This window comes from Dendrobates tinctorius, unplaced genomic scaffold (genome assembly GCF_039654945.1).
Source record: "Dendrobates tinctorius isolate UK_male_01 unplaced genomic scaffold, ASM3965494v1 ptg000121l, whole genome shotgun sequence".
Taxonomy (NCBI): domain Eukaryota; kingdom Metazoa; phylum Chordata; class Amphibia; order Anura; family Dendrobatidae; genus Dendrobates; species Dendrobates tinctorius.
The window spans coordinates 1,546,243-1,563,662 of NW_027361789.1; the positions used below are offsets into that span (position 1 = coordinate 1,546,243).

Sequence of the window (17,420 nt, forward strand, 5' to 3'; positions counted from 1 at the left end):
AAAAATTAATCCCAGTGTATCCTCCCTTTTGTTCATATTGCCTTGCTGCGCGTGTGTATGCTAAGAGAAAAAAATAAATAAATAAATAAAAAAAATTGTCTGCTTCTCCTACTGCTTTTCATACTAACTGATCAGCTTGGTTGTCATTAGCCGGGTATAGCCTGCTGTGAAGGAGTTGACTTTTTTCTTAAGGTGTAAGTTTTAGTGTCAGCAGCGTACATGCCATAGTTCCTTCCTGTCCCCTAATAAGACTAGGAGAAAGGAATGTCACAGCAAGTAACTTTTTTTTTTTTTTTTTTTTTACATGGATCGACCAACAGCACATTCATTTGGTATTTTAAAATACCTGTTTACACAGGCAGACCAAAGTAAACTGCGCACTTAGCGTCTAATAGATCACTCAGTGCGCATAGGCTGCAATGCAAGTCCTGTTTACACAGGATAATGCGCTGCTGAAAACGATGATCTTTTGTACGTAACAAGAGATCATTTTGCCTGATAAGTGTTTTGCCCACTCATAAGCTGGTCGACAGCCTGTGTACACAGCAAGAAAATCGTGAAATGATGGTTTTTAATATCACTCATTCACGATTATCTTGTCATGTAAATTCTCCTTCAGTCTGTTGTACAACTAGACATGCCACGATCAGTAATGTGGTTATTATGGCCGATACATGAAAGCCGTTGTCAAAAACAAGCATAACTTTACTTAAAAAATACTTTACTAATTGATTCTGAAAGATTTTATTTCAAAATAAGTTATGTTTTACAATGTAATTGTATTTACTCACTCCCCTTTTGTACAACTGCAGCAAATCTAAGATACAGAGGACGAAAATCTACAGCATTTTGCATCCAGAGCCAAAATTTACCCATGTATTTATATACAATTAAAATTTCAGTGCAACATATTTTAGAGCAGCAAAACTTAACAGTTCTGTACAGTTTTCCATGCTCAGAATAAAAACAAAAATGGACATGAAGGTACAGCTCTGGAAAAAATTAAGAGACCACCACATCAAATCCCTGTCATGGCCAGCCCATTCTCCAGACCTGAACCCCATTGAAAACCTCTGGAATGTAATCAAGAGGAAGATGGATAGTCACAAGCCATCAAACAAAGAAGAACTGCTTACATTTTTGTACCAGGAGTGGCAAAGGTCACCCAAAAGCAGTGTGAAAGACTGGTGGCAAGCATGCCAAAACACATGAAAGCGGTTTTTAAAAATCATGGTTATTCCACAAAATATTGATTTCAGAACTCTTCCTGAGTTAAAACATTAGTATTGTTGTTTCTAAATGATTATGAACTTGTTTTCTTTGCATTATTTGAGGTCTGAAACATTTTACTCAAAAATATACCTATAAAGAGAAAAATCAGAAACTGAACATTTGAAAGTGGTCTCTTAATTTTTGCCAGGGCTGTATAAGGCAAGATAAATCTACATGCTAACTGGTCCCCAAAAAAAGTTAAAAATGATTGTCTACAAAGTGGGTGTATAATAAAAAGAAAATTAATTCTGCTAATGATATGCAAACTTGCCGGGGTCCGCAAAAACAAGTGAAAATAGTCCGGCATTCAGATATAAGAATTAAGTGTTTTTGCAGAAGGGTAGTACAGGCGTGATAAAAAAAAAAAAAACCACATCGGTCCATTTAAAGACATTAGCTGCTACATGGCCCTGTTAGTGGGTGCATCATTTTGGTAGAAAACAGCTGTTCCATCTGCAAAGCTATGGCTGATTGCAATTTTGTGGGTGAAACGACTTGGATTTTAACAATTTTAAAACTTCAGTTGCCGCCAGAACCGCAGCTTCCGCAGGCTGGCTCCAGCTAGGCTTACCTAAATGGTAACAATAGACTGCTGCACTTTTGAGAGAGCAGGTTTGGCCTCATATGTGTCATCTCTAGGTCATAGGCCATCAGTCAAATACTGATTCATCCAGGTTCTCATTGTCTATGGTGGCAAAATCAAAGAGGAGGAATAGGAGCAGTACAATTCTGCCTTGATAGTTCACCTTAAAGTAGATTTCCACATGCCTCCATCATGTATACTACAGGGTCATCGTGAAGAGGTGGCTAACAAGTCACAGCGTGCTGTGTCACTGAGCGCTCCACAAGCGCTAGACTCATCCAGGGTGGTAATGTCTACTGCACACAAAGCAATTTTTTTCTATCATCAACCCATTTTTTTTACTATGAAATATCACATTAAAAACATTGATGAAGTGGAATGGATCTCCAGTGGGTAAACCCTATACTGCTCTGGCCCCACTTGGCTTAGGGATAGTAAAGTTGAATCAGAAACTGCAAATGTAGACCCAAAGTTCAACTCGACCACAGAACTAGTGAAAAACTCACTGAAATACTTTTAGTGGCATAGCTTCAGAATAGGAAAACATTTTGGTTTAGCAATTTTACAGAATATTTCCTTTACACTGGTTTTGTAGACACGCTGCCCGTTATCCTATTTGTTCAGAACAGGAGGAGCAGCAGAACGGTGCCCACAGCTACCCGGAAGGCAAAACTTTTATTTAAAGTCAATGAGCAAAATGGCAAAGGCAATTAAAATATTCACCTAGTAACCCATCGGGAGAGCATCCGATCGTGTGGCGGTTTTGCTGGCAGTGAAGAACGTATTTTTGCACTTTAAAATGTTGTTAGACTTCCGTTACGCCGAGAAGCGCTGAGCTCATTCATCTGCATGTCCGTGTCACAAAGGTGGCTCTCCTCGTCACCGTTCAAATGCTCATAGGTGATGTTAGACAGGCTTCCATTCAGGAGTCGCTCCTCTTTTCGTAGAGAGACTGGCAGGTTCGATAGGGTAAGAGACACATCTTTGAAGGCATGCAGTAAAAATATTCCAATGATAATGGTGATAAAACCACTGAAGGTGCCAATCATGTCATTGGCTGACATATGCTGCCACTCCTTGAATAGAATTGCAGAACAAGTAAGCACTGAGGTGGTGAAGAATACATAGTAAATGGGCGTCACTAATGAGGTGTTAAATATGTCCAGTGCTCGGTTTAGGTAGTTAATCTGAGTGCTCACACACACAATAAGGCTTATCAACAGGATCCAAGACAAGGGATTCTTCAGGATGGGTTCCCCAGCAAACAGTCCCTTAATAGCAATTCCCAATCCTTTCACGCATGAGACAGACAGTGCTCCAATCACAGAACATATAGAGATATAGACTAGTATATTGGATTGGCCGTGAGTTGGTGCAACCACAAAGATTAGGATAAGTGACACAATCACCACGCCTGTAGCAAAGAGTAAGAAACCTACAAAACAAATGAAGAGAAGTTAGGCAACCAATCCTTAACAAGTCAAGGCAGTGCACATACTTGATGTAAGATTAAAAGGAACCTGTCGGTTGCTTCATGCTCTTCAAACTACATTAATCATCCTGGCTGCACAAATACAGGAAGGCAAGTTTTACTCGGTAATGTCAGAGAGTATAGTTTAAAGAGCCGGACGGGGACTATAGGGAGATATAAGACTAGTCCAACACTGTTCCCTTCTCCCTGCACTTCTCTAGGTGAGCGAATAGCTTTGGATAACTGCTAATCTGAATTGTTATAGCACTTACCGAATAGCTGCCTCAGGAACCCAGATACCTGGAGCGCTCTGGATAATCAGCTGTTCGGTGCCGCAGCTGCATGTGTCGCGGCTGTGACAGTGAAAACAAACAGGCTCTCCATCCATGTGTTGTGATTGGTGCCGCAGCTGCGGCACCAAACAGCTGATTATCAGGCGCGCTCCAGGTATCCCGGGGTTCCCGATGCAGCTATTCGGTAAGCGCTATAGCTATTTGGATAAGCAGCTAGCCGAAGGTATTCGGTCAACCCTAGTAGACACCTGTTAATCAACTAACCAACAAAACCCAATAAATAATACAGTTGGCAAAAACTCAATCTCAATAAATGCACAACACCAAACTAGTATAAATTGCCAATAATTACAAATTTTATTATATACAATAACATAGCATAACAAGAAAATTCACAGATAAAACAGGGATACTGCAATCCTAAAGAGGAGCCATATTACACATTTACCCAAAGCTGGCATAACAATTACATAATATTGCAGAGGCCTAAATGCCTACAAAAAATTGCCAAACTCATGTGTCCATAGTAACACCCATATAAACTATCATATAAACCGAGTAAACGTACTAGAATTAAGGAAAATTTCCATATATATATATATATATATATATATATATATATATATATATATATATATATATATATATATATATCTCTATTGGGTTATGCCCTTGTTTATAAGTACTTTATGATAGGGCAATATCATCTAGATCTGAATGAGCGCCTCAAAAAGGTGCACTGAAAAGTTTAAACAATGGAAAATATCCAAATCGGACACTTACATGGAGGGAGTATGTAGCGCTAGCGTCCCCGTCGCCCCAACGCGCGTTTCGCTTCTTCATCCTGGGTGTTAGTATGGACACATCAGTTTGGCAATTTTTTGTAGGCATTTAGGCCTCTGCAATATTATGTAATTGTTAATGCCAGCTTTGGGTAAATGTGCAATATGGCTCCTCTTTAGGATTGCAGTATCCCTGTTTTATCTGTGAATTTTCTTGTTATGCTATATTATTGTATTTAATAAAATTTGTAATTATTGGCAATTTATACTAGTTTGGTGTTGTGCATTTACCTGTTAATCAACTACATCCCCTTTGACTTTCCTCCTCCATTAAATGCAATATAGATGACTGCTAAATCCTGGTCTTTCACCTCTCTGTACAAGTCATGCTGCAGGAGTTAAAAAATTACATTTACAATGTTATTATGTAGCCAGGTAAATAGCAAGAATAAAATGACCAGAGAGTGGAATTATGGTTCTTAAGTGATCCTAAGGTCCAGCACTTGGGATCAAGATTTAATTTTTTCCCATATTACCCAGCTCTGGCATTAGTCTGGAAAAGTCTAATGCATAGCTATCATGGATCTATTATATACAGAAGCCATGACTCTTGTTGATATTGTCAAAGCAAGCACTAATTACACTAATGCAGTAGTTCGGAGATTAGGAAAAGGGGAAGAATGAAAGCGAGATGTATTCCAAGTATTATTGCGCTCAGTTTACAACCTGTGGAGCTCAATGTATAGGAATTACAACTAGCTACACATCTGCAGTTAACACTGCACAGTCATTTCACAATATGCCATATTTCCTTCCCCTGCAGATATACAGCAGAGGGACTGTGGTCTGTGCTAAATGCTTTACAAAGTGATAAAATGGAGAAAAGCGTTTGCTCCTGGGTTCCCATACTGGTTTCTGTCTTCTATGTATATACAGCGCCTTGCGAAAGTATTCGGCCCCCTGGAACTTTTCAACCTTTTCCCACATATCATGCTTCAAACAAAGATACCAAATATAAATTTTTGGTGAAGAATCAACAAGTGGGACACAATTGTAAAGTTGAACGAAATTTATTGGTTATTTTAAATTTTTGTGGAAATTCAAAAACTGAAAAGTGGGGTGTGCAATATTATTCTGCCCCTTTACTTTCAGTGCAGCAAACTCACTCCAGAAGTTCATTGTGGATCTCTGAATGATCCAATGTTGTCCTAAATGGCTAATGATGATAAATATAATCCACCTGTGTGTAATCGAGGCTCCGTATAAATGCACCTGCTCTGTGATAGTCTCAGGGTTCTGTTTGATCCACAGAGAGCATCTTGAAGACCAAGGAACACAACAGGCAGGTCCGTGATACAGTTGTGGAGAAGTTTAAAGCTGGATTTTGATACAAAATGATTTCCAAAATGTTAAACAGCCCAAGGAGCACTGTGCAAGCGATCATATTGAAATGGAAAGAGTATCATACCACTTCAAATCTACCAAGACCAAGGCCGTCCCTCTAAACTTTCATCTCAAACAAGGAGAAGACTGATCAGAGATGCAGCCAAGAGGCCCATGATCACTCTGGATGAACTTCAGAGATCTACAGCTGAGGTGGGACATTCTGTCCATAGGACAACAATCAGTCGTACACTGCACAAATCTGGTCTTTATGGAAGAGTGGCAAGAAGAAAGCCATTTCTCAAAGATATCCATAAAAGTGTTGTTTAAAGTTTGCAACAAGCCACCTGGGAGACACGCCAAACATGTGGAAGAAGGTGCTCTGGTCAGATAAAACCAAAATCGGACTTTTTGGCAACAATGCCAAATGATATGTTTGGCGTAAAGGCAACACAGCCCATCACCCTGAACACACCATCCCCACTGTCAAACTTGGTAGTAGCAGTATCATGGTTTGAGCCTGCTTTTCTTCAGCAGGGACAGGGAAGGTGGTTAAAATTGATGGGAAGATGGTTGGAGCCAAATACAGGACCATTCTTGAAGAAAACCTGTTGGAGTCTGCAAAAGACCCGAGACTGCGACGGAGATTTGTCTTCCAACAAGACAATGATCCCAAACAAAGCAAAATCTACAATGGAATGATTCACTAATAAACGTATCCAGGTGTTAGAATGGCCAAGTCAAAGTCAAGACTTGAATCCAACCAAGAATCTGTGGAAAGAGCTGAAAACTGCTGTTCACAAACGATCTCCATCAAACCTCACTGAGCTCGAGCTGTTTGCCGAGGAAGAATGGCAAGAATTTCAGTCTCTCGATGTACAAAACTGATAGAGACATACCCAAGCAACTTGCAGCTGTAATCGCAGCAAAAGGTGGCGCAACAAAGTATTAAGTTAAAGGGGCCAAATAATATTGCATGCCCCACTTTTCAGTTTTTGAATTTCCACAAAAATTTAAAATAACCAATAAATTTCATTCAACTTCACCATTGTGTCCCACTTGTTGATTCTTCACCAAAAATTTACATTTAGTATCTTTATGTTTGAAGCATGATATGTGGGAAAAGGTTGAAACGTTCCAGGGGGCTGAATACTTTCACAAGGCACTGTATCTATGTATGGCTATAAAGACCCCTAGATTATATATCATAATTACTGTACCTGGATCAGCTAACTTGATGGACATTTCATTTAAGTTTTCAATCTCCTCTTCTTGAGGGGCATGGATGACCATTACTGTTGATCCCAATATACTCAGCAAACATCCAATTTTTCCATGAAGGTTTAGTTTCTCACTTAGAAAATATGAGGACAAGATGGCACTGAAATATGAAAGATGAGATATCAACAACCCATTATAAGGATAAACACTGGCATGCTTACATTACATAGACTTTCTTACTCAGAAGACAAGGGGTTTTTCGGCACAGTATATTGATGATCGATGTATAACAAAGGTCATTGGTATTAGATCGGTGGAATCCTACACCTGGCACACTCAACAACAGTAGTTATCAGCTGTGGCGGGATGTAATTGGTGTATACACAGTAGAACATCACAGCTCTATACACTGTCTAGTGACCACTGCTGGGTATTGCACATCAGTTCCTTTTCAACTATAACCTGCTCCAAGTACACCCAAGCAAGCAAGGTTCTCATACTGACAATAGTTAGGGATGAAGGATTTTAGGATATATATTAAAGACACGACAATGATGAAAGATACTAATGTAAGGTGGAATCGATCAATGAAAAACACATTCGGTTTAATAATAACATTACAATGTTTGGGAAGGATGGTCACATGTGATAAGAGGAGCTGTGCGAGCAGGTAATAGTCATTAATGTCCTTTCATGCATCCCATGAAGATCCATCACTGTTTCCAGTCACCCTGAAGGCAAGCAGTTATCTGAAGACGCTGCCGATGCCCAACCCTAGAATGGGGGGGGGGGGGGGATATTCACACAAGCAGCAGGTTACAGCCCCAAGGTCAGGGATAGGAAACCGGTCAGGAAGATGTTACCAAATATTCTACATTTATCATAAAGTAAGATGTTTTATATCTTAAGGGAACAACGCAGCAACTTTACCTGCCTGGATGTTTATATGGGCCAAAAAAGCAAAAATTATGATTTTTATTTTTTACAAAAGCATAAAGAAAACCACTATGACAACAAGCACAAGTCAAAAATGTAAGAATATTGCTTTATGGGCAGGTTACCTGACTAAAACACTTAAGGCTCCTAAAGGAGTTACAAGTGTAGCCGGTGCAAAAGCATATGCAGCAAAATTTGCGACTTCTCCTGCTCCCACTGGAAAAAAAAAAAAAAGGAAAAAATACAAGTGTAAGCGGCACAATAATTACAAAATATGCAGAATGGCGAATGCCAGGAAACAAAAGAGAAGCTACATTCATTTATTGCTTTCTATAGATACCTACTTGACAAAAGTCCTGCCCACCACAGCCATTCTTTCAGATACGCATGGCCGCCTTGACCTACAGAGAACCATACAACATAATATTAGTACTAAAGTGAAGCATCCATTTCATCAGCAAATGGGAAATCTGCCATCGGTAAGATGTTTACTGAGCTCACTCTGTGGCTATTGCCTAAAGTTACTGCTTTGTTAACAAGAACAATGGTGATTCAGCTGCATGGCCCTTTTACGTGGGCCGATAATTGTTTGAACAGCCCCTAATCACTGGCCCATCAAACATGGCAGAGATCAACTAACAAATCGTGGTTCCTGGGATTCTTTTTTTATGATCATTAGTCGGAAACAGTGAATGTGCTGCCGATAATATGAATGATACTTTAATTACAGTTTTTCAGCATATCTGTACAGTTTGCTTTGACTGATTCACTTATTACAGTGTCGGCTGGTGTTAGTAATGGGCAGAAGTCTACTTGTGCAAATGTGGCTTATAAGGACGCCATCTCCCTCTTTCTCCTCCCTCCCCCGGTCCCGGACCCCTGTAAGTGAATGACAGGTCACTATGTAACTTGCTCCCTCGGCTGAGATTTTGTGCCGTCATTCCTACAGATGTATATGCTCATATCAATAAATCTTGCAATGTCATCAGGACCCTGCTACGCATTCACTACCCACAGGAATGATGGTGCCTGGCAAGATCTCGGGCTGTGGAGCAGGTCACAGAGAAGAGGAGGAAGGAGGAAGGCCAGAGAGCTGTAAGTGCAGCGCCAAGAAACAAAGTTACAATACAAAAGTATAGATGGAATCAACATTTCAGAAGCTTTACACAGATTAGTTAAAAGTCTAAAAACCGTTGACAGTTTCATTTTAATGATGCTGCCCCATCTTGAACATTGCTAGTTTATGCATAACGTGGGTTTCAATGAACCGTCGCATGCTGTGAGGGATAGAGAAGTGGTTGTGCAAATACGGCTTACTTCACTCAGTTCTGGAAGCTCTGAAAATATCGAACATTAGGTAGCCTGGAAAAATGCCGGAACTGTCCCAGATGGGTCAATCCCTTTTAACCGCTTCACTACCTTTGAAGCACTTGTATAAAAAAATTCAGTGTAAAGTAAAAAAGAATTAAAAAAAACATGGAATAAAAAACCCCCACAAAAGTTCAACTCAAGTCCTTTTGCCCAATTAAAAAAAAAACAAAAAAAACGTTTGGAATCACTGTGTTCAGAAATGTCCAATCTATCAAAATATAAAACAAAATACAATTGGTACACAGCGTAGCAAGCAAAAAAAAATTCAACACTAAGTGCCAAAAGTACATTTTTTTTGGCTGCTGCAATATTGCAATAAAAGGTAACCAAACCATTATATCTACCCCCAAATAGTGTCATTAAAAATGTCAGCTTGGCACACAATAAATAAGCCCTCACCCGGCCAAAGATTCCGGAAACTGAAAATGTTACGGGTCCCGGAAAATGGCAACAAAAGCAAAATCATAATTTATTTTATTTATTTTTACAAATGTCTGGATTTTTTTTTTTTTTTTTCACCACCTAAATGAATAAACAAGCTATGTGGTAAAATGAATGGTGTCATTAAAAAGTATAACTCGTCCCATAAAAAAACCCTTCATATAGCTATATTGACGGAAAAATATAAAAAGTTATGACTCTGGGAAGAAGGGGAGGAAAACACAAACGAAAAACAAAACGTAAAATTAACGAGAAGTAAAGGTGTTAAACTGGTTCAAAAAAATAATTGAAACGAGTGCAGAACTACCCAGTGGAAGGGTTTTCCATGTGTACAAATATCTGATGCATTTCTGTCCAATCTACAACTAAATTAATGTCAGCATATGGCTAACTGATGGAAATCTGCCTCATCTGACCAAAAACCGACATGACTTGTAAAAATCAGTCTGGAAATGACCAGGAATGTAATGTGGAAACGGCTCTTGAAAAACATCAGAAAAAAAGGTCACATACAAAGAAGGGTTTTTTCAGGATGATCGTAACAGATAAAGAGAAGAATTGGCGGTAAACTAACAATAAGTCTGTGGATGTAATGGCAAGGTAATCATCTTTAAGCTCGGCGTCACTGGTCAGACATCTGTGGACGCCAGTGCCAAGTACCCATTATATACCTGCTCTCATGGAGCCCTTTCTTGCCAGCCGCAGCAGCCCCTTCTTCTTCAGTATAAAGCTGCCTCCGATAAAAATGCTTGAGCTAATCGCCAGGATGAGGCCAATGTAAAAGTCATATTTTCCTTTGTCTTGACTCATCTTGAAACGTTGTTATTCTACAAGCAGAGATTCATGGGTGTCCGCACACATTAACGTCTTATCTGGAGTCTCCCGGTATATCTGTAGGAAAGCAGAAAGAAATGTGAACGCTGATTTCCAGGAGAAAGCGATATCATCGTGAACAGCACATGGCAATAAGGCAGGTTACAAGAGTGCAGGAAACATCAGGCATGGCCAGATCCTTTCATGTAAAGCGTACAGTAGTCAGTGGGACTGTGGACATTGTGCTCCTGACAACATGGCTTGCGACTGGTCACCTAAGAATCTGCTTAGTAAATTCCTGCTGCCTGGATGTACACTATATGGACAAAATACTTAGAATATCTTCTCATAACACCTGCATCCCCATGTAAATACATTGGTATCAGTATGGAATTGGTCTTCTCTTTGCAGCCAAAGCACCTTCCATTCTTCTGGGAAGGTTTTCTGGAAGATATTGGAGTGTGTCTGTGGGAACATACAGTGCCTACAAGTAGTATTCAACCCCCTGCAGATTTAGCAGGTTTGATAAGATGCAAATAAGTTAGAGCCTTCAAACTTCACACAAGAGCAGGATTTATTAACAGATGCATACATCTTACAAACCAAAAAGTTATGTTGCTCAGTTAAATTTTAATAAATTTTAAACACACAAGTGTGGGTCAATTATTATTCAACCCCTAGGTTTAATATTTTGTGGAATAACCCTTGTTTGCAATTACAGCTAATAATCGTCTTTTATAAGACCTGATCAGGCCGCCACAGGTCTCTGGAGTTATCTTGGCCCACTCCTCCATGCAGATCTTCTCCAAGTTATCTAGGTTCTTTGGGTGTCTCATGTGGACTTTAATCTTGAGCTCCTTCCACAAGTTTTCAATTGGGTTAAGGTCAGGAGACTGACTAGGCCACTCCAACACCTTGATTTTTTGCCTCTTGAACCAGGCCTTTGTTTTCTTGGCTGTGTGCTTTGGGTCGTTGTCTTGTTGGAAGATGAAATGACGACCCATCTTAAGATCCTTGATGGAGGAGCGGAGGTTCTTGGCCAAAAACTCCAGGTAGGCCGTGCTATCCGTCTTCCCATGGATGCGGACCAGATGGCCAGGCCCCTTGGCTGAGAAACAGCCCCACAGCATGATGCTGCCACCACCATGCTTGACTGTAGGGATGGTATTCTTGGGGTCGTATGCAGTGCCATCCAGTCTCCAAACGTCACGTGTGTGGTTGGTACCAAAGATCTCGATCTTGGTCTCATCAGACCAGAGAACCTTGAACCAGTCTGTCTCAGAGTCCTCCAAGAGATCATGAGCAAACTGTAGACGAGCCTCGACATGACACTTTGAAAGTAAAGGTACTTTACGGGCTCGTCTGGAACGGAGACCATTGCGGTGGAGTACGTTACTTATGGTATTGACTGAAACCAATGTCCCCACTTCCATGAGATCTTCCCGGAGCTCCTTCCTTGTTGTCCTTGGGTTAGCCTTGACTCTTCGGACAAGCCTGGCCTCGGTACGGGAGGAAACTTTCAAAGGCTGTCCAGGCCGTGGAAGGCTAACAGTAGTTCCATAAGCCTTCCACTTCCGGATGATGCTCCCAACAGTGGAGACAGGTAGGCCCAACTCCTTGGAAAGGGTTTTGTACCCCTTGCCAGCCTTGTGACACTCCACGATCTTGTCTCTGATGGCCTTGGAATGCTCCTTTGTCTTTCCCATGTTGACCATGTATGAGTGCTGTTCACAAGTTTGGGGAGGGTCTTAAATAGTCAGAAAAGGCTGGAAAAAGAGATAATTAATCCAAACATGTGAAGCTCATTGTTCTTTGTGCCTGAAATACTTCTTAATACTTTAGGGGAACCAAACAGAATTCTGGTGGTTTGAGGGGTTGAATAATAAATGACCCTCTGAATAAACTTTTCACAATTTAAAAAAAAATTAAACAAAGAAATAACATTCTTTTTTGCTGCAGTGCATTTCACACTTCCAGGCTGATCTACAGTCCAAATGTCACAATGCCAAGTTAATTCCGAATGTGTAAACCTGCTAAATCTGCAGGGGGTTGAATACTACTTGTAGGCACTGTACATCCTTTCGTTCAGAAGAACAATTCTGTGTTCAGACGCTAACATTGAAAGATGTTGTGCCTCAATGTTCAATCTGTTTCATCCAAAGGTGTTCGATGGAGTCATGTACTTCTACACCAAACTTACCCGACCTTGTCTTCATGGACCTAGCTTTGTTCATTGGGGCACAGAAAAGCCCCCCAAACTATTACCACAAAGGTGGATCTCTAGACACTCTTTAGTTATGCTTTCATAGAGGGTAGTCGGACGTTTAGGGCTAATCTATTAGGTTCAAAAACCTCACTTTAAACAAAATCCAAGAGTTTCTTAGACTTCTGGCACAATCATACAATAGCGTTTCACTTAGAGAGAACCGGTCAGCTCTTCTGACTTGTTTGTTTTCACTACTACAAGATATATTAATAGAAGTAATACTAACCGATTTATTCATGTGTTTCAGAGGAACAAGACAATGTATAAGCGAGAGAGCCTATACAGGCATATTAATATATGGGTCACTTTATGTGTTGTATTTCAGCAACCAAGATGTCTGTTCCCACACGTCCTCTGCAGCATTTACAGACATTGATCACTAGATAAGATCCAAGCATAATGGTGGGGTAAATCAATGACTTCCATCCTGTACCTGGCAGAAACCACTCATGTGTACTCACTGGGACTACAAGTATCCAACAAGGAATTATAGATCAGCATTAAGGAAGGTAAAAGTATTTATTAGGCTACTTTTACACTTACTGCTGTTTTTGCGGCCCATGTTTGCGGGCCGTATCGCCGCATTTTTTTGTGGTCTGCCGCAATAGCGGGCCGCAAAAAAGCTTGCGGAATGCCGTTTTTTATTTTTCCAATACTATTGGAAAAAAAATGGCGTTCTACAAAATCGAAAGTGACGGTGCGCTGCAAAAACAAACTTACGTTTGTTTTTGCGGCCCCATTGAATTACAATGGGGGCCGTGTCGGTACGCCGTATAAAAGATTGAGCAAGCTCGATCTTTTATCATGGACGGGTCACGCAAAAACGGCCCACGGTGGAATTTTTGCGGGCTGATTTTGCGGCCCTTAGAAAGCTATTGGGGCTGCAAAATCGGCCCACGTAAACACCGTAAGTGTAAAACTAGACCAATGCTGCATTCACACATCCGTGTACTACCATCCGGGACAAACAGTGCGATTTTTATTTTTAGGTGCCATCATAGGTGCTTCCGTTTTTTCTAACACTTTTCCTCAATGAGGAGGTGTACTTGCTTCCACGCCAATAAAAAGTCCCTTGGAAGTTACGTTTTTGTTCAAACTCTCATTGACTTAGATTGTAGAGTCTGATCTACAAACATGGATCAGAATAGGAGCTGATCTGAGTCTCATGGATATGTGATTTTAATGGCTGTGTGAATAGATCCCTTCAATTGTAGTAGTGTGTGTAAAAAAAAAAAAAAAATGTCCATTTCACATGGATGTGTTAATATAGCTTAAGACTTAGGGCCCCGTCACACATAGCGACGCACCAGCGATCCCGACAACGATATTACCTTGTCAGGATCGCTGGTGAGCTGTCAAAACAGGCAGCTTCACCAGCGATCATCACCAGGAGGGTAACAAGTGACGCACGTCGCTTAGTTACCCACTGTGTATCTTAGTTACCAGGGCGCTGGTGCAGGGAGCTGGTAACCAAGGTACACATCGGGTTTCTAAGCAGCGCGCGGCACTTAGAAACCCGATGTGTACCTTGGTTACCAGCTCCCTGCACCAGCGCGCTGGTAACTAAGGTACACATCGGGTTTCTAAGCGCTGCGCGCAGCTTAGAAACACGACGTTTGCCTTAGTTACCAGCGCACTGATCGCTGGTCTCCCGCCTGTCACACACAGCGATGCGTGCTGGCCAGCGGGAGACCAGCGATCAAAAAAATGTCCTGGCCTTTCCAGGACGATCAGCGATAACCGGCAGGGGGCCGGTTGCTGGTCAGTGTCACACACAGCGATATCGCTGGCGAGACCGCTGTTGCGTCACAAAACTTGTGACTCAGCAGCGATCTCGCTAGCGAGATCGCTATGTGTGACGGGGGCTTAATGGACAGTAATCTCTACAATGTAGGACCAGGTGACATTAAAGAGAGAACATGTTCCATTTGTGGAGATCTCTATGCGGTCATAGCAATATATGAAGAGCAGGAAGATCAAACCCAGCCAGGCTTCTGACACCAGCCAATTAGGCAGGCCACGAGAAAGAGCGAGCTCATTCTTAACATTTCACAAGAGATGTACAAACCAAGGAATACACGATTCAGAACATCCTGATAACATGTTCACTTCAATGGAAGCTGAACAGCGGCACCACTAAACGACGGAGGGACCAGGGGCATTCATTATCTGTATACTATTTACGGCTGGCCACCGAGGAACCAGGTAATGGCTGATCTGTAGGAGTGTCAGACCCCCATTAATCTAATGGTAATTACCTATCCTAAGGTAGATAAGTAGATCATCAATAACTAAGTCCGGGATTATCCCTTTAACCGAGCAGAAGAGGGAAAAACATGATCACTGACTTCACAGCAGCTACGACAAGTGCGTGTTGTTAATCTGCTTAGTCAGCGACATGATAAACTTGCTGGAGGTTGTTATAGCCTGACACGCAAGGAACAGAGAGATACTATGTAATCGGAGAAATGAGCATCTCCACCCCGATACTGAAGGCTGTTCTATCGGTGCTACAAGGCTAAATAAGGCCAGAATGTCTCCTGTGACTCCAGCTAATTATGAGGCACGAGATCCTGGAGGAGCCGCGTCACCACCAGGGAGAGCCACAATGAGGCGGCTGACTAATTAACACAGCACTCCGCTGGCAGCGCAGCTTTATCACTCTCTGGCGGAACAACAATTAGCTTAGAAGCCAAGAAATTGTTTTCCAGTCATTTATAGGTCAGTAATTAAATCCATGGAAAGCATTAATTTCTGGACGGCCAGAAACGACACTTTTTAGCATCATTCCAAGTGGGAGAAGCAGCAATAGTGGCAGAGCGAGAATTCTCTTCCGTCATTATTTCGGCTGAACATTTCAGGAATACACAGCTGGGTGTTACCCTACCTCTGGTATACAGGGAGCGTCCTTACCCCTACCCGTGGGTCCCTGCACCATCAGCCACGATTAGAGAGGGACACGAGACAAGTTGCAATTGTCAACTGACTGATACATTACCAGGAGGAATAACAAAGGACCAGCCCAAGAAAAGGTGAGCTACAGACCTGTCAGGAGAGGCGACAGATCATCTAGAAGCACATCTGCCAACACGAACGGCATACATTATAACAGAAATCTCAGACCTGATGAGGTTGGTGTACTAACTTTGAAAATCCGTGATAAAATGGCTGTGTAATGCATGCGTATTATGTTGAGCAATAGCTCGACTCATAACATTCTCATTTTAATAACGAGAAAAGGTTTATACAGTCGTTCTTACAAGGATTTTCAAAGTAAGTACACCGGCCTCATTAGATCTACGAAATTTATTTAATATATTCAGCTTGTGTCGCGTGGCGACAGGCCTATACCATGCTATAGAATAACCACTCAGGCTGATGGATTCTCTGGACTTGTCCGTGCACCACGGCTATAGCATTTGTCTGATCACAACCACAGCTTGGTCGGGATAAAGGGGGAATCCGCCTCCCATTCATCACACCGGCGGACGCTCTGAAGACAGATATGTTCAGCGCTCGAAACCTAACGCTATGAGGACACTCCGGATTAGAGGGCCTCGGCCATCACACCGATCCCGAGGTTTCACTAATAAACAAGGGGTGCAGCCCCCAGAGACCGCACTGCATGGTAAAGACCACAATGATAACTCAGGCGCCCGGCCAGGGGTCATGGCACAGCGCTGCCCATGGTGCTTCTTCAGCAATCAGTACAAGGTCACCCTAAAGATGCCCTACACGCTGGCGGGCTTTGTGCCAGCCTCTGGTGGAAGGTCTGATGTCTTACACCCCACTGACGCGTCGTGGACAGATTGGAGTTCCCCTATTCTCTTCATGGAGGGTCAGTGGGTTATTCTAGGGGTCCATCTGTCACCTATCCATAGGAGGAAGGACCGCTCGTAGCCCCCACGGCTATTAGGTGCCAGTCGCTGTGCAGCAGGGAGTATGGAGGGCTCGGGGTCCCCAGACACCGCAGAGGTCCGGAGCTGTGACTGACAGGACACGGTACTCGGTGCGGACACAGGACGGCGCATTACCTGCCTCCCGCTCCTATCCCGCCCCGCACTCGCCTTCCAGCTAACGGGGCCGATATCTCCATGGGGCCACAGCTGACGGCTCCTAAGTCCGGGTCTGACGTCACTCCGGCTCCGCCAGCTTCCTGCTTCCGCACAGGGCTAGAGAGGACACGTGACAGGACAGGTGCCTTCAACTAACTTTATGAAAAAGACAATCACAGGTGACAGGAGAGGAGAGGGCGGGCAGCAGAGGAGAGGAGGGGGCGGGCGGCAGAGGAGAGGAGGGGGCGGGCGGCAGAGGAGAGGAGGGGGCGGGCGGCAGAGGAGAGGAGGGGGCGGGCGGCAGAGGAGAGGAGGGGGCGGGCGGCAGAGGAGAGGAGGGGGCGGGCGGCAGAGGAGAGGGCGGGCAGGAGAGGAGAGGAGAGGGCGGGCGGCAGAGGAGAGGAGAGGGCGGGCGGCAGAGGAGAGGAGGGGGCGGGCGGCAGAGGAGAGGAGGGGGCGGGCGGCAGAGGAGAGGAGGGGGCGGGCGGCAGAGGAGAGGAGGGGGCGGGCGGCAGAGGAGAGGAGAGGGCGGG

At 42.9% G+C, this 17,420-nt stretch overlaps 1 protein-coding gene across 3 annotated transcripts; it reads right to left on the reverse strand.

Moving 5' to 3' along the window:
• Positions 1-728: 728 nt before the first annotated feature.
• Positions 729-17,079, reverse strand: NIPA2 (NIPA magnesium transporter 2). Of its 3 annotated transcripts, none has more exons than XM_073541464.1 (6): positions 16,900-17,079; positions 10,425-10,644; positions 8,286-8,342; positions 8,067-8,157; positions 7,005-7,165; positions 729-3,290 (listed from the first exon to the last, which is right to left on the reverse strand). In XM_073541464.1, the coding sequence occupies exons 2-6, from the start codon at positions 10,561-10,563 to the stop codon at positions 2,650-2,652; spliced, it is 1,089 nt and encodes a 362-aa protein (XP_073397565.1). In that variant the 5' UTR covers positions 10,564-10,644; positions 16,900-17,079; the 3' UTR covers positions 729-2,649. The 3 variants fall into 3 exon arrangements, with proteins under 3 accessions (XP_073397565.1, XP_073397566.1, XP_073397564.1); XM_073541465.1 differs by having other exon boundaries at positions 16,871-17,079; XM_073541463.1 differs by having other exon boundaries at positions 16,867-17,079.
• Positions 17,080-17,420: the final 341 nt, after the last annotated feature.